Here is a 24,922-nt window from a genome sequence, read left to right as displayed (position 1 = left end):
ACCATAATCACGCCTCCCAGTCCTGAAATTTTCCGAACTATTCTGATAATTTCTCTCCCTGTGGAAATTATTAGGTCTCTCCTGATATTCTCTTCTGTAGTTACGACTATTCATAGTCCTGTCCTGATTATTAGATTGGTTACCCCTTCCTTCTACATTCCTATTTAGTGTCCTATTATTATTCAAGCTACTACCTAAAGCATCAAAACTTTCCAACAAAATCTCCATTTCCTTAATAGTCTCCACTCTTTGCATACAAACAGCTTCTCTTATTCTATCGGGATAGTGCTTAGCCATAAGTCTAACTATATCAGCCTCAGGTCCAATACATTCTAAATTTCTCCACACCAAAACATGAGCCAAAAAGTATTCAGTCATTCTAACACCCTCGTTAGAATTATACCTGCCAAACATTACTCTCTCTCTCTCTCTACTCTGAACACCTTCACTCCAAAATTTAGCCATGAATTTCTCCTTAAATTCAGTTAGACTAGACATCGAGCTTTTATATACTTGAAACCAAGACTTAGTCTCTCCTACGAAAGCATTAGATAAGATCTCCAATACAGTTTCCCAGCTAATAATATTGTCTCTTAATTGAACAGCAAATTTCTTCTCTACTACTCTCATAAATTCCATCGGGTTAAATTCTTTCCCAGAAAACTTAGGTAAATCATGATCTCTAGTGATTAAACCATTATTTACAATTATCTCACGTACATTCTTACTATCACGCACTTCTTGCTGGAGTACTCTCTGGCAACTCAGAAATTTTTTTTCCACTGTTTCCTCAGTCTTTTCTTGAATTTTTCTTAATTCCTCCAACTTTTTTTCCGATTCTCTCACCTTCTGTGATAATGATTTCTGCTCACTCCCTAGATCACCTACTTCTCCAAGTTTTCTTTCCACAAGTTCTACCCTACTAATACATTTCCTAGTTTCTTGCCCCACTGTATTGGTTATCTTTTCAAACCTTTCTTCTACTAACTCATTGATTTCTCCTTTATTAGACTCGATCTTGGCGCCTAATTCATCAATCTGTTTGATGCATGTTTCACTAATTTGCTCTATTTCCGCATGGAGATTGCTCCGACCCAATTCCATCTCAGCTCTGATGTCACTACACTCCCTATTTACCTTACTTTCTAAATTATTAATTTGCTTACTTATTTCTAACACCTTATGATCTATCTTATTACTAACATCATCGATCTTCTTATTAATACTAATACCCTGAGCTTCAATTTTCTCACTAATGATATTATTCTGAGATTCAATTTTTTCACTAATAACCGTTTCGATTTTCTCACTCATAATAATATTCTGAGATTCAATTTTCTCACTAATGATATTATTCTGCTCAGTCATTTTGGACATCAGCAAATTAAATAAACCCAGGTCAATCACCCCTTTACTTTGATCTTGCGTGACAGCGTTTTCCTCAGTTTCTACTATTTTCTGACTTTCAGTAGGTCCCACCTTAGTCACCAACTTCCTATTTATGTTACCACCTTGGATTTCCTTGGACACAATAACCTCAGCCTCATCACCTGACTGCATATTGCTATCCTTGTCCATCTTCGGTTTCCTACTAATTTTTCGCGATCTCAAAGCTATTTCCCCTTGCACTTCCTTTGACATTACCCCTTAAATACAAACTTCAACAAAATGACCTTCCTAACATTACTCGGTGAATTTAACATGTGCGTACTCATTAAAAGAACTGATCTATGTATATTGCCATTCAGAAACACTTTTTCTGAACCTTTCGAGTCCCACGTTGCTGGCGACACGTTGTGGCTACTCCAACCACTACTCTTATACTTTCATATCTTCCACACAATATAAATAACATTTGTTTGAGCGCCAGTTGTTTTTTTAAGAAAAACAACAAAATTCGGTAGAGCATACCTCTTATATCAATTATCTCAAGGCGTGAGGTGATAAACTCACATATCTGGCAATATACAGGGATATGGATCAGGAAAATATTAAATTACTGTTGCATTTCCACAATTGAGGATTGTACATGGAACTGGAATCACTTATTATAATTAAAATAAAACTGAGTTTATGACTATAATTTACGTCACAATGAACAAGCATTGACGTGTTTTAATTTAACAAAAGAAATATATCGTGAGATTTGCGGTACTAATAAAAGGAAAGTTTAATCTAAACAAAAAAAGCTATTGGCATGAACTTGAAGTGCGATATGATATCGCCGCTGATTACTCTCTTCTTCATGTTATGAATGCATAACATGTCTGATGCTTTAATTACCTGTTGTCTGCATACACCGCTGTTGAACTTGAAAATTCTTGGGAAAACCTGTGAGCTGAAGTCGGGAGCCGTCTGTTGTAGTCTTCTTATATAACAAGGAGTTGGCCTACATTCCATGTACGCGTGTAGGGAGCTCCAATGTAATTACGTCCACTCAATATATTTTAAATAATTGGAAAATATTATTGAAACATCTTGTGAAGTCCATCCTCACAAGAAGATGATGTTTCTTTATCAGCATAGTACCCGTCTCTGCTCGGATACAAGCACCACTTGTAGACCTCCTCGATTATTACCGGACCTCTTGAAAACACAACTCTTAGCTCTTACCATCACACTAAGACCACTTCTTCCATTTGATACATCTGGCTGTTACATATGATCTGCACGATATTAACTGCTTATGAACTGAGTAAGAACAAAATCATGAACTGAATACCTCTCCCCACCGTCGCCTTGACTTTATATAACCTCGCGATGACGACTCCTCTCCCTACTCCTGTTCATCCCTTCCACTTCCACATACAGTAGCTGGCGAATACTGACACTTGGTCGCAATCACGTGTCCACGCACTGATGTCATCAGTCAAGCGTTGTCTAAGCTTACCCAAGCGGTCCGAGAATGACTGTACCGAATGAGTCACCGGGAAATCTCCTTGTACACAACATTCCCAGTTAAACATAGCCTCGATTGCAAAATACTATGCCAGCTCATCTAGCCAAAGTTACAAGCCACAGCATGACAATATGAAACCAACAAATCTCACTTACTACAATACAGAATAATTACAAACATATTCACTTAACCTATGATGAAATACAATAATATACGTGATACCTAATTATTACAGTCTAAATGATGAGAAACAGAATATAAAAAATCAAATGAATCGGGTTAATAATAATAATAATAATAATAATAATAATAATAATAATAATAATGATGATAATAATAATAATGAATGGAATCTGTAACCCTGTTGTACGGTTACACTGTACAAACCGAATATAGGCGAAGTAGACTTATTATTTTTCATGTCCCCCGAGATGCGACAATATTTGATTGTTCATCTGTTCGTATTTACTGTAGTATATCAAGTTTAAGTACTTAAATTTTTTTAAAATATCTTGTGGCTATTTCTAGCAGGGTGCAGCCCTTGTAAGGCAGACCCTCCGATGTGGGTGGGCGGCATCTGCCATGTGTAAGTAACTGCGTGTTATTGTGGTGGAGGGTAGTGTTATGTAAGTACTAATATACTGTTGATATTTGGGTCATCTACAGACTAGTTTGATTCAGGTCTCTGTGCCACCTTATCCTATGCCAACCTTTTCATTGCATCCTACATTTAATCTAATCTGTTTGCCATATTCATGTCTTCGTTCGACCCTCGCATTTTAAACCCAGAAACGTAAATAAAAATTAACTAAGATACTGGGTGGTCCAAGACGTGTCTTATCAGTCTCTCTCTTCTCCTAGCCAGACTTAGGGAAATCATTCTCCTGTCACCAGTTTGACTTCTTCATTCGTTATCGGTCTAGTCATCTCACCTTCAAAATTGTTCTATGACACCCACATAGGGTAGTTCTCTGTCCACTTTCTTTCTATACCCTTAATTATCAACGTTTCACTCCACACAGGAATTCACATACATTGTTCTAATATGCATATTTATGTCTGAGGGGAACACAGTTTCTTTCGAGCTTGTGGTAGTGCAGTCTTTTATGCCGTCGGTTACTTCTGCGATCATTGGTGATTTTACTTCTCAAAAAACAATATTCTTTCAAGATTTCTACTCGAATAATTTCCTATATCACCTAACTTCGTTCGACTGTAGTCTATTACTACACATTGGATTTTTAGGCGGTGATAGGTTAGAATGCAAACTAATTGAGGTAATAGGAAGTGTCGTTCTTTAGTGCAGCGAGAGTAACATAAATTCTAGGAGTTCTATAGTCCGTACCCCTAATATCTATGCAAATCTCATAGCATAACAGTTGTACAGGGTAGGGTATACTTGTTACTGACTTAAGTAAGTTTGCAGTAACCTATCAGTGCCTACAAATCTGTACTCTGTCCATTACTCAGGTTTCATGTCCATCGTAGACTCCTCCATATATTTAGTAACTTCTCCAGATCTTCTGCAGGCTCAGATAGTGACGGTATCATTAGCAAATTTTCAAAATCACACCCCTACTCATATATACTCATAGATAGTGTAATATGATACTTTTGGGGTTAAAACAGTGGACTGATTGCGGCCTCGTTTTCCAGTCCAACAACGACGAGGAGATGAGCGACGCAGAGCTCCAGGACGATGACAGCGAAGACGCACTATCTCGGATTCCCGTGGAGGACGTGGGCGACCCGGCAGTTCTGGCCAAGCTCAAACAGCAGGTAATAACAATAATAACAACAACAATTATAACAGTATCATCTGTCAAAATTGGCTCTTGTCAGTATTGTTTCCATGTTTTCCATGGAACTACAAATTCTGACGATTGATATATCGCTTGTTATTAAAGTAATATCAACACCATTCCTCTTGTCCTCTGTCGATCCCAGGGGAAACTCCCGTGATTTCAAGATTGCACAGCTCGACAAATATTAGATTTAAATTTAAAATCTGTTACGTGAAATAACATGGCAGATGCCGCCTACCCTCATCGGAGTGTCTGCCTTACAAGGGCTGCACCCGGCTAAAAGTAGCAACACGAAATTATTATTATTATTATTATTATTATTATTATTATTATTATTATTATTATTGCTAGGGGCTTTACGTCGCACTGACACAGATAGGTCTTATGGCGACGATGGGATGGGAAAGGCCTAGGAGTTGGAAGGAAGCGGCCGTGGCCTTAATTAAGGTACAGCCCCAGCATTTGCCTGGTGTGAAAATGGGAAACCACGGAAAACCATCTTCAGGGCTGCCGATAGTGGGATTCGAACATCATTATTATTATTATTATTATTATTATTATTATTATTATTATTATTATTATTATTATTATTGAAAATCTTAAATTAAAATTCAGAAAATGTGATTTAATTGATCTTATATTATCAAACCAGTTATTCGAAGACAAACTAAAACTCTCGTCTTAAAAATATATTTCATTACCTACCAGTAAATGTATATTATAAATAACAATTAGTACCCGAGTTGTTAACTCTAGCATTGTACATTAATATATAAAATGTAAGATGATTTCAGTTTAGTTATCATTTTCATATCAGACGGTTGAGGCGCTGGCATTCTGACCACACCTTGGCAGGTTCGATCCTGGCTCAGTCCGGTGGTATTTGAAGGTACTCAAATGCGTCGGCCTCATGTCGGTAGATTTACTGGCACGTAAAATATATCCTGCGGGATTAAATTCTGGCACCTCTGCGTCTCCAGAAAACCGTAAAAGTAGTTTGTGGAACGTATAGCTATTATTATCTTATTATTATTATTATTATTATTATTATTATTATTATTATTATTATTATTATTATTATTATTATTATTTTCATGGTGCTGACTTTAGTAGGGTGGTTTATTAGTTGCTGGCCTTCTGTTCTCGAGGTACTGAGTTCGATCACGCCCGAGGTCGATGGCATTTAAAGGCGTGTCATTGACTTGCTATGATATAACTCTACTGGGCAGCTTCTAAACCTGAGTAGTGCTTTTCGACTGAAATTGATCCACTAGAGGTTTTTAAAATTACGACATGGAGCCGAAAATATTGTCCCCACTTCAAAAATGTATTAGGGATCGAGCCGGCGTATTGCGATCATGAGTGATATGCTATGTCTGAGTCACTGACAAAGTTAATAGTTCGTAATTTTAGTATTTGGAGCCCAAAAAGCGCCTTCTTTGAGAATGTTACTTGTAAGTCGTAAATTATCAGAGTCATACAACATCAATTTAAGAAAGTAATATACGGAGCGAGTTGCCGGTGCGGTGAAGGGCACGCAGCTGTGAGCTTGTATTCGGGAGACGGTAGGTTCGAACCCCACTGTCGGCAGCCCTGAACAGAGATTTCCTTGGTTTTCCCATTTTTACACTAGGGAAATGATGGGGTGTACCTTAATTAAGGCCACGGCCGCTTCCTTCCCACTCCTAGCTCTATCCTATCCCATCGTTGCAATAAAATCTGTGTCGATGCGACATAAGGAAACTTGTAAAGAAAGTAATAACAAAACTTTGTTCTGGTAATATTTTGTCTGAAGGTTGGAACTGTGATCGCTCCGTCTTGTTTAGGTCAGCTGAATAGCTGTCTAATAAATTAGTACAGTCGAACACTAAAGCCAAGCGATGTTGTTGAGGATTTATAACGCAGGGTCAGGAGATATCTGACTGGCCAGAAGTCTTCTTAACAGACCCAGGGACTGCTTGTATGGGTAAGAAGTGTGGGAGGTGGGTGTTCGAGAAAAGGTTGTTTTTTGGTATGTGGAGAAATATTTTCGTTTGTTTGACACCAACGGGAGATTTACTCAATATTTCTGTATCCCATTGAGGTAAACATTATGCCTGTAGCTTGTTGCTATTTCGTGATGGAAACGGTATTTTTGCATCCGTTTCTTGGTACAAGCCACAAGTCTCCTGTCTGGGTGCGTCACCCTCGGATACGACTTAACCGTGGCAAAATTGATAACTTACCATGGTTAGGTTGAATTTCAGTTACACCAAGCCGGGTTTTGAAATTTTTGACGTGTTACCACGGTTAGAAGTTTACCGGTCGTGAGCGAGCGGATAAGCAGCTAACCAAGGCTTTAAAACTTACGTTACCGGGCGAGTTGGCCGTGCCGTTACGAGCGCGCAGCTGTGAGCTCACATCCGGGAGATAGTGGGTTCGATCCCCACTGTCGGCAACCCTGAAGATGGTTTTCGGTGGTTTCCCATTTCAACACCAGACAAATGCTGGGGCTGTACCTTAATTAAGGCCACGGCCACTTACTTCCCATTCCTAGGCCTTTGCTGTTCCATCTTCGCCCTAAGACCTATATGTGTCGGTGCGATGTAAAGCAAATTGAAAAAAAAAAAATTACGTTCTCTATAGTCTTAATATTGATATATACATTTTGACAGTTCTTTTTGGCTCAGACGGTTAAGGCGCTGGCGTTCTGGCCCCAACTTGGCAGGTTCGATGCTGGCTCAGTCCGGTGGTATTTGAAGGTGCTCAAATACGTCAGCCTCGTGTCGGTAGATTTACTGGCACGTAAAAGAACTCCTGCGGGACTAAATTCCGGCACCTCGGCGTCTCCGAAAACCGTAAAGAGTAGTTAGTGGGACGTAAAACAAATAACATTATTATTATTATTATTATTATTATTATTAATATTAATATTAATATTATTATTATTATTAGAGGAAGGTCCGTTTACTACCTGTCTGGGTGGGAAGAAGCGAATAAGGGGTGTGGTTGCCATAGAAACTTCGGTTGTAGTCAAACACACAGAAAACAGCAACACGGTTCAACTCGGAAGAGGAAATAAATAACTCTACACACCGTGGAAGCTTCACTTCTAAGATTGGACGGTTTCTTCGTTTCAAAACTTTATTATTTATTTTAGAATTCGGATATTAAAAGGAGTAGAGCTACTTGGTGTTCTGGATTGTACTCGACTAAGTCTCTCAGAAGACAAAATGGAGAACTATACAGAACCAGAAGTAATTAATCTCAGAAATAAGTGAGTAAAATACAAACTATGATTACAATAACTGCAGTGATTCTGACAAGGAGAAAAATGATTATACAACTTTTGTATACTATAAAATAATTTAAATAAATTAATTGCTGTCCTATTGTAACTTATTTTAAATCCTCTTATTTCTAATTGGATAATCGTATTCTTCACTAGGCATTGTTTTATCGCAAGCCCTGAATTGGGAAAGCGCATTGTTTATTACCAAGCAATAAAAGATATTCGTCCTAGAAATAAAGACAGCTGAAAGTTCTAGACAAAAGAAAACCTGTGGGTGGGGGCGGTTGAATAACACCTACGGTATCCCCTGCCCGTCGTAAGAAGCGACTAAACGGGTATCCAGGGTCTCTTAACTTAAGATCGTGGGTTGGCGACTACGGGGCCCTAGGCAGAGTCCTGGCATTGTCTCCACTTACTTGTGCCAGGCTCCTCACTTTCATCTATCCTATCCGACCTCCCTTGGTCAACTCTTGCTCTTTTCCGACACGGACGGTATTAGAGAACTCGTGGTCTAGGGAGTGTTTTATTTTCACACCCTTCGTGGCCCTTGTCTTTCTTTGGTCGATATTTTCATTTATAGGATGGTTACCAAGTGGTACTTCCTCTTAAAGCAATGATCACCATCACCATCTAGACAAAGCGTAAACAATTGGATAAATTAAAAGCACGTGACTGTTGAAATTATCACTGCATTTTGGATCTGAAATAGCATTTTCTGGCCAACAAGGAAACCAATGGAAAACTACCTCACTCCTCACCATGTCTGTTAGGCCTCATTGATGGCATCGTGTTTGCGCCATAACCACATATTTGGCGGTGCATTTCGAGACCCAGCTAACCTCTGAATTGGGAGACTGGACAGACCTAATCACTTTCCGAATCTATAAATTCGCCTTTTGGCAATGACAACATAGCATCTGGATGTTACGGAGAGAAAGAGTGGAGCATTTGATCAATCCATACACTAAAAATGATACCGGCTATTTCTCTGGCAGGACACTCGTCGAATAGTGACGAAACCAGATCAGTAGGGGGTCGTTGCTAATTCAACTACATACTGTGCTACGAGGTCATATGCAACCTGTTTGTACACGCGATGCCAACAGCTTGACATTGCCACTCTTGATGTGAACTAACCGGCTCAGTTCTCGTGTCTGCGCAGTGAAGTGCCAGGACGTGTAAATTAACATAGTGCAGTATACAGCTAACAGGACTGTAAGGAATGCCTATACAGATGAAGAAAGTACATATTTTTCTATTATTACTACTACCAGTACGTCCAGGAATCGAACCCAAGCCCCTGTGAGCGGAAGGTCATTACACTGATCATTCAGCTAAGTCAGCCGAGGAACTGGATAAAACTATTCGAATATAAATTTGGAAGCTCAAATAAAGAAAGTCCTTATAAAGAAGAATTTTAGTCAAATACAACGTAAAAGCATACTTTTGTCTAAAATTCAAGACCCATTTTATGTGATCTCTCTCTCTCTCGCTCTCGCTAACAGCTGTGATCTACGATTATTCTTCGCCTTATGACTAATAGACTTGGGTGTGATTACCGACTCATTCATGGAGAATTCATTTGAATTAAGGTGATGATTGCGATGGAAAAGTGGGGGAAGGGGGATGACTTTGATTTGTATAATAATAATAATAATAATAATAATAATAATAATAATAATAATAATAATAATTTACTGGTACCGGATTTGAAAGACGCGAGAGTGCCAGAATTTTGTCCCGAACAGAAGTTATTGAAGGTGATGATGGAAGCCGTGAACATAGTTATTACATCTGAACACCATCAATTGACACTGCCATCAATTTCAGCATATGCATGGCAAAAATACAAACGAAATTATATTTAAAAATAAAGTTACAGGAGATAGTAGGCCTACAGTAATTACAGTCACAGATTTAAGTACGTGCAGAATTTGTTGTTGAGGTATTAGAATGCGGTATTTTACATACCACTTAATAGGAAAGTGTTCACGGATTCAAAATTAAAAAATTAGAAAGAAAGAATGAAGTCTGCCATTCAGTTTGATGTTCCATTTCCCTTTAGTACTTTTCAAATTAGAAATTATAAGTCGTTAAAATAATTTAGAGTACTGAAAGTCATTGCTTACGAAGCATGAGTAATTAACTTCACTTGACTACTTACAGTATTGTGTAACCACCATACCTTTCTCAAATGCACACTGTACGACGGCGTGTTATCAACTACAGAGGAATACAAAAATATAACATTGCAATCAATCATTATTCAAAAGTCGACTGAACCCGATCGTGAGTTGTGGGACCACTGGGGTAGTAGGTGTGAAATCTGAAAAGTAGAAATCATTTAGAACATGCAATGGGTGATGCAACTATAGACTTTGAGATCACATTTTGGTACGAACATCAACAGTTTATTAAATGTTAGCATCCTTGATCGTTCCAGGAGGTGTTGATCCGTTTCAGATCGCAGTTCTGTCAGTTTGTGTGGAAAGTATCAACCTCTCATGAATTTTGTTCTCTCCTCCGCAGCAAATATAGTTTTACTTTTCATTGAACTTGTTTGTTATGTGCATTTCAAAAGAAAAAAATATCTGGGTTATGATTAATTCATTCCGTAGTTTTAATTGCAATATGGGTACTAGTAGTGCAAATGGAATAACCATTCCCAAAGTAATGCTTCCATTTTGACGCAGACTGAATTTCTACTCACGAAGAATTTTAAGTTCTAGCATGAGGGTGTGGACTGGGAGCCCTCAGCCTCCAGTAACAAAAGTGGGAAGTTGGTTAGAATCTTGCTACAGGGTATCCCAGAAGCGGTTATTCCCCTTTTTTTCCAGGACCATATCTTTTCTAATTGTAATCCCAATAAATTACGATTACACTCACCGCTCATACCTCTACACTCGCACGGAATCCATTAAAGGAAGCAACAACACAGTTGACCAATTTCTCTTTCCAATTTGCTGTATGTCGCACCGACACAGGTAGGTCTTAACGGCGACGATGGGATAGGGAAGGCCTAGGAGTGGTAAGGAAGCGACCATGTCCTTAATTAATTTGCCTGGTGTGAAAATGTGGCACCACGGGAAACCATCTTCAGACATCCACGTGACCAAACCGCATAACCACTCTCTGCGTTTTACCAAATTTAGGTAACTTTCAGTGTATTCTGCAGATATTGTTCTAAAACTAAACAAATTGTTCTTTTCTACTTTGAGTGTGCTCCATCTGTCGTAAAACCCATGTGAACTGTGCGGATAGTTTTATTATGTAAATATTAGTTCATCATTGTGCATGATCTGTGAAAAGTTCTGCTTGGAAAGGACATTGAAGTACATTGTCTAAAGAAGACAATTAGAGAATGTATGGATATTTCATAATAAAGAGGGCCCCGTTTAGTTACAAAATAAAAACTCAAATTTGATAAACAGTTTGCAACGAATTGGACTTTTCAAAACTGGGTGTTATTTGTCATGATTGGTAAAACTTCTATGTCGTGTCGTTTCGTGGTTTACTTTTAAGAACTTAAAACACATTTCTGGATTTTGTGAACACGATTGCACTGTTGTTATTCGTCATAAATGCACATTTTACTTTATTATTAAGTTATATTTGACTAAAAGGGATATAAATGCATATTTTTCTTCATGTTAAAATTGTTTTAGTAGTTCTCCAAGTTATTCACATATTTTGTGCCAAATGACTTTGTTTGGTCATTTTAGATTTCCTTCCTTTGAAAAATCGCGTGGTTAATGATGTTGGAAGGTAACTTGCATCATTAGCAGTGAGTTATTAAAAATAGAAAGCAGAAAAGAATGTCAGAAATGTGTGCTGTTTTCTGCTGGTCTTCTAAACAAACTTGGGACAATATTGTATTTATTTTGCGTTATATTTCCAATTTTAATATCATATTTTGGGTATTTTTTAAAATGTTCATAAACTAATTTCATTTTCGGGATTTTTATACAGTCAGGCTCCTGATATTGTCCAGACTTCCTAGCATACTGAATTCTTGTTTCAGGTTACCTTATTATTTTTTTATTTTATTATTATTAACAAATACATCGCAATTGGGAAATATCCCGGTGGCAATGGTCACTTACAGAAGTTGAAACGTAATTACACAACAACAACAACAGCAACAGCAACAACAACAGCAACAGCAACAACAACAGCAACAGCAACAGCAACAACAACAACAACAACAACAACCACCGATTCCATGGAAAGAAAATATTATAAGAAATAAGACTAGTTTAACATTCTAAATCCAGCATCATCATATACAAATTCACACGTGCCTTAAGTATTTCAAAATTTTACACAATGACTTAGTGTATTGAGCGGTCCAGGTCGTCTTCTTCTTTTCTTCATGGGGCCTCTAAATATTAGTTCCTAATTAGCGTCGACCTCTAAGATCTTTCGCTACCATGTTTTTTCTTCTTTCCCACTAGATATACTGTACCTGCTCCCTTCACAAAGCTGCAGGTTGTTCTTATTGGGTCTTCTTGGATTTTTTCTCTCTTCACCTGGTAGTCCTAGAGTGGAGAGTCTGATTCTGCCCAGCTGATTCCTCTGCTACATTGCATTTCCTACATTTATATTATCTCTTATGCCTTTGCTGGCAGAACCTAGTGTTTACAGTGCACTATGTCTTCTGGTATAGGCTAGAGCAATTTCGTTACTTTCATTGACTTGTCTGTCTTATCCTTGGCTTTGACAATATGAAAGTGACTGAGGTATGAGCGATGCTAGTAATACCATTCCTTGTGCAGCCAGTCCCTGCTATGAATGGTGTGAAAACGTTGCTCATAGGGTCGGTTGGTGCATGCATTTCAGTAGGCTTGGCAGACTGATATGTAAGAGCAGCTTCTGGCTCGGTGAGGAAAGCAACAGGAAACTACATCACTCCTCATTTCCTTAGTACGCCTCTTCAGTGATGTCTAGGCCATCTATGACAGCTGAGGGCGGAGCTGTTGAGGATTCAACTAGCCTTAGGGCTGAAGACTGAACATACACCTACATACATATTATCTCTTATTCCTCCAATTCTATGTAGGTGTTCTTTTTAGATGGCAGTGTCCTGTCAACTGTCCTACTACCCATCTTATATTTCCTCTGCTGAGTTTCAACAGTTTTTTAGTATGCTTCTTGTTTGGTCCTTTTATCAGTTCCTTTGCAAGCCAGCATCCTGGAGTATTTTTCTAATTCTCCATTTGTTTCTTTTGTACTCATTTTCCTATGTAGTGTCGGGTTTGTGCATAGGAAATCCCGCATACAGGTTGTGGGCCTACACAATGGTTTCTGGCCCTTTCTTGGCCAGTTTATCTGCCTTCTCATTTCCTTCTTTATCTGCATGCCCTGGTACTCATGAGCGATCCAGGTACTATTATTTTAGTATTGCAAGTACAACACGTTCGTATACAAATTCACACATACGTTGAATAATTCAGATGCCTTAATACTATAATTTACAGCGGACAGAGCATTACATTAAAATACGACACCATCACATAGACATTTACAGACAGTTTAAAAAATGCTGGGTCTATTCTTGAAGCGTCTTACATTTTTGGGAAGAGGCAGGTAATGCATTGCAATCAATTCCCCGATTTACAAACGAATATTTACCATAGATAGTTTTCTGCGATCGACATTCTACTTTCTGCGGATTATCTGCCCTACTAATTTCTGGTCGACTGTCTTCAAAATACCTTAGTGAGAGAGAAGGGTTTTTAACTGTTGTTGTGCTTGGATACGTAGAATTTTTTGGGTTTCGTATGTAGCGTGAGTGAACAATTATATAGTCCGTTAACTGAACTCTGAACATCTGCCAGTACGAGCTTAACGCGTCACTTCATTACCTACAAATTAGGATTATCCCCACCCATGACGACAAAAGACTTGTCTCCTGCTGTGTATGAGGACAAGGATCCCTCCATCCACCAATAAAAGCCGATCACATAATTATGGTTTGTTTCACCCCACTCCGATTCTAACAGTCAACTTCTTTCTGAAACCATTACTCCCCACTCCCGTTTCTGCTACTACATGAAATTATTTCCCAGTTGAACACTGTCATTATCCTGCATGCAGAGAACTAGATTTCAGGTTACAAGGAGAAGGAGCAGTTAGAAAATAAAACTCAAACCAACGAAAGGTTCTCTCTCTCTTTTTACCCCCGTGCTTCTTCATTAAGTGCCATGTTTGAGGTGTACGACATTAAATACGCGTTTTAGCCGGGAAGATGTGTCGAATTAACTCAACAACGACGTGGCTCGTGTTTTCATTTAGCTGCGGGCCGGAAGTGGACATAGCTAGGCGTTTCTCTTGTAGAATTTCATGGTCTACTAGTCAGGTTGATTGATGGTTGGACTAAGCTCACAATTACAGCGCGTGTTTTTCAAACAAAGAAACTCTTAAAAACATACAGTATAGTACAGGAATCTATTAGGTCTAATATTTCCCGCTATCGTATCTCAACTTGTTACCCTTTCTTGATGGATTTTTACATCTGTGTCTTAGCATAAACTAGAGCGAAGTGTACAGTTGCTACCAGTGAAGGCTGGTCTCATTTATGGCTGTGACTGTAGCCTGTAGAAATCGCTAAGGTGTGTGTGGTGTTGAGGAATGGCATCCCGAGCGCAACTACAATAACGCGCAGAGTTAGGAAATAATTGAGTAAAATAAATCTAATTACTTGTAACGATTAAATGTTTAGTAATTTTTACTCGTAATTTATTTTTAAAATGCTGTTTTTGTTCGGGGCGTCGACCTATGAAGACCTTTTGCCCCTACTTGCACCATATGTGAGGAACCTGGGTGTATTATTGTAAATGGCGTAAGTGTAAAGTGTTGAATGTGAGGAAAAGAACGTTAAGGACGACACAAAAACCCAGTCTCCAGGCCAGGGATATTAATCATTTACAATTAAAAAACCCCTGACCCGGCCGGGAATCGAACCCGGGACCGCCGGGTTACAGGCGGATGCGTTGTACCCTACACCACGGGGCTGTACTACTCGTAATGTATTATTATTATTATTATTTTCCGTTAGTCTTCTGAGGACCACGTGACAATTTTAATGCTTCATCCTTTATTGTTCCTTCTTCTTCCCATACTCCTTCATCTGCTCATTATGTCTCTTCTTTCTCTCTTCGGACCATTTTGAGCCTGTTTCCTTTTCCTACAGACCTTGGAATCCTTCCTTTTTTAAGAGTTTCTTTCTAAAAATCTCTTTCTCTCTCTGTTGCTACTTCTTCTCTTACATTGTTTCATTCCAAATCATCCTTGACTTCATGAATCCAGATTGTTATTGACATTGTTGTTATTATTACTATTTATTATTATTACTATTATTATTTTTTTCTATTTGCTTTACGTCGCACCGACACAGATATGTCTTATGGCGACGATGGGATAGGAAAGGCCTAGGAAGTGGAAGGAAGCGGCCGTGGCCTTAATTAAGGTACAACCCCGGCATTTGCCTGGCGTGAAAATGGAAAACCAAGGAAAACCATCTTCAGGGCTGCCGACAGTGGGGCTCGAACCCTCTATCTCCCGATTACTGACTATTATTATTATTATTACTTAGTCCTTTTACCCTCCAGGGTTATTTTTTCCTCCGGACTCAGCGAAAGATCCCACCTGTACTACCTTAAGGGCAGTGTCCTGGAGCGTGAGACATTTGGTCTGGGAAACAACTGGGAAGGAGGACCAGTACCTCGCCCAGGCAGCCTCACCTGCTATGCTGAACAGACAGCCTTGCGGGGGATTGGAATACTGGAAGGGATTGGCAAATTAAGAGGGAAGGAAGCAGCCGTGGCCTTAAATTAGGTACCGTCCCGGCATTTGCGTGGAGAAACCCCACGAAAAATCACTTCGAGGATGGCTGAGGAGGGGATCGAAACCCACTCTATTCATTCGACTTCCCGAGGCTGAGTTGACCCCGTTCCAGGCCTCGTACTATTTTTCAAATTTCTTGGCAGAGCCAGGGATCGAAACCGAAACTTCGGGGGTGGCAGTTAATCACACTAACCACTACACCACAGAGGCGGGCCTTGTAATTTACTTTTGCATTTTAGTAGTAGTTACATCGCAGCGAGAGCATGGCAAGAAACAAGTAGCCTTCCAGTACTGAATTAGTTTCTTCTTAACCTCTCCAGTGCTTCCAAGGATATAAAACTTATCCTACAATATCCATTGCTACTGGGGATGTTCTTGAAATTAAAAACAGGTATTCCACGAAATGCCCCCCTGTAGGGTCTTCAGAAAATGCAAAGAGGTCGGAGCTTAGCGATGAGAATTTTAAGAACCAATTATTTTTGCAAAATAAATGTAAAATTATGTGAAATGCTAAAAGGCACTAACTAAAATAATTATTGGAAAAAATAATTTTGAAAGTTCCAACGTATCCCTTTCCATCTGCATGTAAAAAATGTTAGTGATTTCTTTAAGACTGGCGTTCGCTATAAACGTAATTTTTTGTCATCAAGTAAAATAGGACAGAAAAAGTGAGAATAGAAGGTTTTGAAATGTGGTGTAGGCCTTCAGAAGAATGCTAAATGTCAGATGGATACATCAAGTTACAAATGAAGAGATAATAAATCGAATTGGTGACAGGGGAATGATTCGGCTGCATTTGACTAGAAGAAGATATCTTAAATGGAATGACATCTTGAAAGACACCCAGGACTTGTTCAGTTGGTTTTTGAGAGAAGTGTAGGGGATAAGAACGGTAGAAGTAGACCGAGGTATGAATATGACAAGCAGATTAGAGACGATGTAGGATGCAACAGTTACGTAGGTTAGCACAGCACATTATAGGGTAGCATGGAGGGCTGCGTCAAACCCGTCTATGGACTGATGACTCAAACAATAACAACAAATAAAATATTTCTTAGATAGCTGTAATTCAACCCAATTTCTTCTTTTTGTAATTTTCCCATCACGACTAATGCGTATGAATGCGGTGAAAGCTGTTAATCATTCGGTCAGATGTCCTGCAATAGCTCCTTCTGACTCAGCGGGAAAACAATGGCAAGCTACCTCACCTCTTATCTTGCCTAGTGGGACTGTGAAGCTGTCATGTGTTTTGTGGTTTTCGTCTAATCGTATAAACTTCGCCAGGCTGTTAAAATATCTAACCAGCTTCCGGACTCATAACTTGATAGACATTTCGATGTTCCGAATTCCCTATTAACCTATTATGCATTTATACATATTTAATTGTAGACCATTATGAATTTCAGTGTTTAGTTCGCACACCAGGGTCGCTTCCTTCGCATTCCTATCCTATAGAGAGGGTAAGACTATAAGCTCGGTGCGACGTAAAGTAAATGGTAACAAAAAGTAGCAGCTCGCGACAGATGAATACATTCTCTATTGTTAAAAAAAAACCTTTTTTTCAATTTGGTTTACGTCGCACAGACACAGGTAGGTCTTATGGCGACGATGGGATAGGAAAGGCCTAGGAGTAGGAAGGTACAGTTCAGCATTTGTCTGGTGTGAAAGTGGGAAACCATGAAACACCATCTTCAGCGCTGCGGACAGTCGGGTTTGAACACACTATCTTCCAGATGTAAGCTCACAACTTCCCACCCTTAACCGCACGGCCAACTCGCCCGGTAGTAGAATAGTGATTTAATGGAAGAGCATTCATATATTTATAACCACGGGGAAAGAAATGTGAGTTACAGCGTCCATATTTTATGATCAGAGTTTTTTAAAACATGCGGCATAAAAGTAATAATTTAAGGCAATTTTTCAATGGTATTTTTACAGAAAGGTAATAGTCTATGTAATATATTTGTATATTTAGAAGCTTAATTGACGCATTTCTTTTAAGTGCAATTCCGGTTTGGAAATTGTGTTGTAAGATCTATCAATTAATGTTATAGTTACGTAGTATATTCTTTTCTCATTAAACTTATGTAAAACAAATTGTGTCCTATACATGCAGAATGTGTATGATGTTACTCTTAACTTGCACGTAATCATTAACAGTAATGTGCACCCAGAAAACACCGAAGTACAAAAATCATCCACACCAATCCAATAAAACACCTACGAATGGTATATGTACGTAGCAAAACTTCCTGCCCAAGAACTGTACCATCTTCCCAGGTGAAATTAATTCACGTAATTTTTTTCTAATCACTTTTAAAGAAACGTAAAATTTTGTCAATATCAACATATTGGAACATGTAAAATAATGCTTTATAATCTTAAAATATCTCATATTATTTATATGCCAGTGCTACATATATTTTTCTCTTCATGTGAGCTCTGCTCCTTGGGGTCTAAATAAGAAAAATAAATACATAAAACATGTAGTATTGTTATTCAAATTAGAGATACAGACTTTATCAACATAATAGCGTTCAAGTTCCTTCCCTTAGTGCCTAAGGGCAACGCGTATCTGTCCAATACGAACTTTGTAAGCGGTATTTGGCTGGCTGAAATTCCTAAACCAAACATGTAATATTGTTATTCCAAGTATAAATAGAGAAACTAAGGATGCATTTAAAAAATCTTTTAACCAGCCTATATACCGATACTTCAAGATATTATGAGTAGATTGAAAGCATTTCGTATGCAGAAACGTCAGATAATGGAATACTATTCATAATAGAAACATACTACTAGACAAGTATTTTTTCTTTCTAACCAAGCTAACTCTTGCAAATTATCCGATAAAGAAACATATGCGGACTCTGATAATTATTTCGTTGTGGCCGCGAATCTGGATTGTTCCTTCATACAGCACGTTGTCTTGAAGTTCTTTATTTTGGACTAGATCGATTTTCAGGCAAATAGCGTTATTAGCATCACAATCTACCACAAGAAGCTTCAGATGAGTGTTAAATTAATTTGTATAAAAAGTAGACTTCGATTTGTTTCCCCCCAAATTTTCTTCATTTGCGTTGTTTGGCATTGCAGTGTATGTGAATGTGACTTCCTAGTTGTTTTTTTTAATACAGCGTACTTTTCCGTTACTTCAGAAAATCTTCACCAGTAAGCATTCTTCAATAACGCAGGTTATTAGGGATTTCTTCTGGCTGGGGTAGAAAATGTGCTGCTAATCTCCTGGCTACTAAATAAATCATTAACCAATCCAATAAAAATGTTGATTTCTTTCTCATTATTTGTTCCTCTTTTGCAGGAGCGTGAAGAACGGGAGGAGATCGAACGAGAGTTGAAGGCGCACGCGCAGGTTCAACAGCCCCACCTGCCGTCCCCCCACAGTCCCCGTGATCAGACTGCCACCCCCACAGTATCTGCCGCCTCCATGGTGCCGCCACCATCCTTCTCCCTGCCGCTCCCATTTCCCTTCCCTCACCCCGCCGCCGCTTTCCTGCCCCCCATCAGCGCCGCACCGCCCCCTATCTCGGCACCCGCCCCTGCCTACTCTGCCGCGCTCCAGAACTCCATCTCGTCGGCGTCGTCGCACTCGTCCGAGTCGTCCTCGTCCTCCCAGCAGACGTGGAGCTTCGAGGAGCAGTTCAAACAGGTGCGTCAGGCAAGTGACGTTCCAGTCTTCATTCTATTTACTTACGTAGCTTAGACTTGACAAGGAACGGTCGCAAAGTGCCGACATATATTGATATATAATATAAACTAATGAGTAAAAGTTGAAGGATAGTGATGTGCGGAGGTAGGCCGTCATGATCAGTGTTTAAAGGCAATGTCTTGTCTATGCAACCACTCTCCTCTCTGCTCAACTCCTATTTCCGTTTCATAGCAGCAGCCATAATGAAGATTCTGGGCCAAGTCTTGAGGTTCCCTTTTTCCCCGGTCGTCCTCAGCCTTTCTTCCCTGTGATTTTTTCCTTCCAGCAGATTGGTAAGAAAAGTAATATGTCACAAGATATGGCCAGTGAATTTAGCTCTTCTTCTCTGTATCGTTAGCATCATTTATCTCTTCTCTTAAAAGAAGGTAGAGATAAACATGAACATATATATGAATTAATGAGGCATTTACCGGCACCATAGTATCTTACAACTTAATTGCAGAACATGATACAGACGTGCCAACTCCTCCGATTTAAGCGGTTGACAATCCATTTTTAATTTTTTCTCCCACATTCCTAATCAGTGGAACTGATCCTCCAATTTTGAGAGCAGAATTTTTGTTCTTGTATTACTTAAATATTTCTGCACTTTCTTTAAATTTTATAGCTGGAGAGAATTGATCGGTGAACACTCTATCTACGGCGATGCTGTCCATTTTCAGACAATGGAATGCAAGGTGTAGGACGATACGTTTTGCACTTTTACAAAGACAAAAACATAGTTAAGATAAGTGCTTGGTTTGAAGCAATAATTTAAGTCAGAGTTTCCGAAGAGGACTAAGTCAACTACGATGTAGAACAGCAATCGACACTAGCCACATAATGTTCAGAAAGTTGAAGGATGAGGAGTGTGAGAGTGCTAAAAGCTCACGTGTGTGCAGTAGATTAGTACTGGCATTTATAAATTTAAAATATGTAATAGAGTAGTATAAATTGTTAAATATTCGTAAATTGATGTAATTTATGTCATAGTTGATTCATTGTAACACGTCAGGATGTGTCGTAACAAGTCTCCTGATTTTAAAAAAATAAAATTTGGCAAGTATGCGTGATAACCAACAGGAAACGTCAAACATTCACAAAACACCTCGAGGGGGCAGAGCCGAGGTGTCCTCAAATTATGACTAGAAACAAAACAGCATAAGTTACACAAGAGCAACCGTTATTTTACATTTTTTTTCTCTAGTTTATATGGGATTAACTTTTTCGTGAAAATCCAAACTAATGTTAACCATCAAACGTTGAAAAAGTGTTCAGAGGAATTTTTTCGATATATTAAGGAGGTAAGGTACGTAATTGTTCAATCAAGGCAGCATCATTGAAGTGATCTCCTTGTTAACAGTAGACGAGGTGACCTGCTACAAATACAGTACAGTAAAACCTTTTTGATTTTCATTAATTGTGGGTCGTTGCTGTCCGGGTCAGTAAATTTCAGGGTTCATTAAAATAACCTAGGTATATGATACATCTCGTACGGAACAAAACATAATTATGTTGGCACTTAAAGTACTATGCATGTTTAGATTGATGCTTCCACGCCCCATATTAAGATATATTTTGGATTTATATAGATTTTTTTGCTATTTGTTTTACGTCGCACAGATAGGTCTTATGGCGACGAAGGGATAGGAAAGGCCTAAGAGTGGGAAGGAAGCGGCCGTGACCTAAATTAAGGTACAGCCCCAACACTTGCCTGGTGTGAAAATGGGAATCCACGGTAAACCATTTTCAGGGCTGCCGACAGTGGGGTTTGAACCCACTTTCTCCCGAATGCAAGCTCACAGCTGCGCGCCCCTAACCACACGACCAACTCGCCTAGTTTTATATTGTGTGAAAGAAGTAAATTGTGGGAATTCCTTATCTGTAAGAACAGCCATAGTTGTGGTCGGACTGATTTCTCTCCTGAGGACGCGGAGAGAAGTCTTCGCAAAATATAAAGAGTTAGTACAGTTAATTTTCACATCAAAAAACTAAAATATTCCCATGTTTTCTTATTCTTCTTTTCCTACCGCTTTTCTCACACCTGTGCGGTCGCCGGTGCGAACTGCGTCGCACATGTGGATTTGACCCTGTTTTATGGCCGGATGCCCTTCCTGACGCCAACCCTATATAAGGGGATGTAATCACTATTGCGTGTTTCCGTGGTGTTTGGTAGTGTAATGTGTTGTGTTGTGTGAATATGAAGAGGAGAGTGTTGGGACGGACACAAACACCCAGTCGTCCAGCCAGAATTCATCAGAAGCGATTAAAATCCCCGACCCGGCCTGGAATCGAACCAGGGACCCTCTGAACGGAAGGCCAGTACGCTGACCATTCAGCCAACGAGTCGGACAAAAGATTGCCATGTCTATTAATACAATAATGTTGATCAGTGAGAAATAAATAATGTAATATATGAGGGCTGGAAAATAAGAGTAGTGCGAATATGTGCAAGTACTGTATACGAAATAATTTATTATAGAACCATCACATCTCTACAGGTATTCAGTTTAATTCCCTACAACATGTTACACCAGTTGCCAGATATGTGGAAGGCGCAGTATACCAGTAGCAGCATCTGCGATGGAGCACCCTACCGCTTGAAATAACTTATGGCGTCTCGTATGTAAACCCTTCCCTCGGAGTAGTTCCTTTACGGAGTCACAGGGAGTCATGTCCGGTGAATAGGGTGGATGTTCCAGGACTTACCACCTCCACCGTGCCCAGCGCACCTTCAAATAAGATCAGACTAAATAAGATCGTAATCAGAAGATCAGCCTGGTACACTATTTTTTTCTAATTGTTTTCCTCTCTCTCCCTGCCCGACCCGCTGGCTGAATGGTCAGCGTTGAGGCCTTCGGTTCAGAGGGTCCCGGGTTCGATATTAATTCTTCTGGCTCGGGTACTGGGTGTTTTTGTCCCAACACTTCTCCCTTCATATTCAGAGCAAAAATACACTACTAACCACGACAGAAACACGAAACAGCAATTACATCCCTCCATGTTGAGTTGGCGTCAGGAAGGACATCCGGCCGTAAAACAGGGCCAAATCCACATGTGCGACACAGTTCGATGTGGGAAAAACGCTAGAAGAAGTTGTTTCTTCCTCCCTCCCAATATTTAAACGAAATTCCCACTGGTTCTTGAGATATTTTCATTCTATCAAGTACATTGAAGTAAATTGTGAATATATTCACCGAAATAACAATGTCATCTGGAGCAAAATCGCTGGCTCAATCCTTGGATATATATATATATATATATATATATATATATATTCCCATACAAGGAAAATAATGATAATAATTTTATTTGGTTTTAGGTCCGAAACGTGTAAGGGAAATATTTTGCCAAACCCTTTGGCTCTCCTGACAGTGTTACCTTGATGTCTGAAGATTCGAGTTGCTCAGCTTCCAACCGCACAAATGAATCTTTCATCTTGTGTACTTAATGTTGTGTACATTTATAATTACAAGATTTTTATTTTACAAAATTAATAAACTCTAATAGTTACTGCTATAGTAAAATTAATAGTTTTTATAATTGAACTTTCAGTCTTCTTCATTGTTAGAAATCAACTTTTGTCGGACACTCTGCGTATGTTCCTTGGGGGTAACTTCAGCATGCTTGGAAGTATGGGGGTTTGTTTGCTGACCACAGGGAAGAACGTGGCCCAGGCATGTTGGACGTGTCGGACCCTTTCCCATTCTCTCTCTGATTAGTGTTATATAGAGGATGATTGCCTAGTTGTACTTCCTGTTGAAACAGTAATCACCACTTGATCAACCCAGCCGGTCAGGAACTCCCAACTTTCACACCAACCCGTCCTGTTAACAGCTTGCCGAGTGTTGTGAAGTAGCCTAAAGTAGGATTTTAAACTATTATAGTACGCGGCAAGTAAAACTATGCACTCTGACTAAAATGTGGAGATTACTTTTATAATTCTCGGACCAAAAAATGTGCTGACACATACAGATTACGCAGTAACAAAGAAGTATATAAAACATCCAGCAGGATTACAGATACAATACGCAAACGAGGACTTAAAGTCTTTTGCCCGACGACAGACTCGCTCAGAATTTTTTTTTTAACTATTTCAACGGACCCAATAGGAAAGGCAACTCTTATGCCACATGGTTTGTTAACACCATGAAGGATCTGCAAGAAATGAACATTATAGATCAAGACATCCACAGCAGAGCCACTTTCAGAAACAAGATGCACACATTTGAGGGGTTCCTAGAGCCAGAAACAGCGACCAAGAAGAAACAACAATGGACGGCTGAAAAGACAGAAGAGATCGTCGCCATAAGACCTATCTGTGTCGGTGCGACGTAAAGCCCCTAGCAAAAAAAAAAAAAAAAAAAAAAAAAAAAAAAAAAAAAAAAAAAAAAAAAAAAAAGACAGAAGCTGTAAGCAAGAGAATGGTGGTGCCAAAGAAAACTGAAATCTTGAAGAATTATTTACGTGGTCCAAAGTTGGCCAAAGTCGATTATGAATGAAGGCGGCGGCTTACGTTCAGGTTCCTTCTAGAGGAACTAAGTTTTCCTGAGGATGATGTGTACGCATAAGCGTAATGTTACGCATGATTTCGAGTTACAGAAACACATTTTACATCTAGGCTTTAAATGTCCTTCAAGGTATCGAAAAATTTGAATTACAGAAGTTTGGCTGTAAGTGAATTTTATAGTATTTTGATAGAGGAACATGTGAGTATATTTAGGGTACTATTAAAACAGATCGCTACATCTGATGAAAAGGAATACTTATTCAAGTTGTGAATGTTCCCCCTCAACCATTACTCATGGTACTATGCAACAAGACACAATTTATAAGTCAAATGGCTCAACTATACAGGTAAGAAATACCAACTCTCAGATTGACTCAAGAACATTTGGTTCTACACCAACTGCAGCAGTTTTGATGTGTCATTTTGGTTTAAATTTTAAATGTGTAATTAGAATTCAACTATGTTTTAGATTTTAAATTAAGACACACTAAATTATATTAATTATTATTGGTTGTATGTAAACATATGTCTCCAATTAAATCATAGCTGAAGGTGACTCACTGTAGGGTCGAAACTAGTACCAATTATACAGGACACTATTGATAAACTAATGGTATTGAATAGGTGGACCTTTCTCTACCCTTTGATAGTGATCAACTGTCAATACGGACCATAATGAAATTCATAACATATGAGTATATTTGGGGTAATCGGAATCACGCCATTCTTAAACTTTGGAATGTACTGTGTGTTAATCATTATGTTGGTACATGCCATCGTATGTTAGAAATATTGTAATTTTGTCTCTTTAGTCGAGGAATGTTCGACACCGGTAGCCATTAGCTTGCCGCCCTCTCCTCCAGTCAAACTGCCGATAATTACAGTG

The 24,922-nt window shown here is 39.0% G+C and overlaps 1 protein-coding gene across 6 annotated transcripts in view; it reads left to right on the top strand.

The window, feature by feature from the left end:
- The window catches only part of LOC136871660 (protein dead ringer), a 917,083-nt gene that overhangs the window by 348,973 nt on the left and 543,188 nt on the right, over positions 1-24,922 (top strand). For 4 of the 6 annotated variants that reach the window (XM_067145148.2, XM_067145147.2, XM_067145143.2 and 1 more), the window contains exons 2-3: positions 4,556-4,678; positions 19,140-19,496. In XM_067145148.2, the coding sequence (XP_067001249.1) occupies positions 4,556-4,678; positions 19,140-19,496 (480 nt within the window). The remainder of the gene's footprint in view (positions 1-4,555; positions 4,679-19,139; positions 19,497-24,922) is intronic. The other 2 variants (XM_067145149.2, XM_067145146.2) reach the window with 1 other exon arrangement.

This window comes from Anabrus simplex, chromosome 4 (assembly GCF_040414725.1).
Source record: "Anabrus simplex isolate iqAnaSimp1 chromosome 4, ASM4041472v1, whole genome shotgun sequence".
Lineage (NCBI taxonomy): Eukaryota > Metazoa > Arthropoda > Insecta > Orthoptera > Tettigoniidae > Anabrus > Anabrus simplex.
The sequence above is the reverse complement of the archived record's forward strand: the minus strand, read 5'-3'. Positions and strand labels throughout refer to the sequence as shown.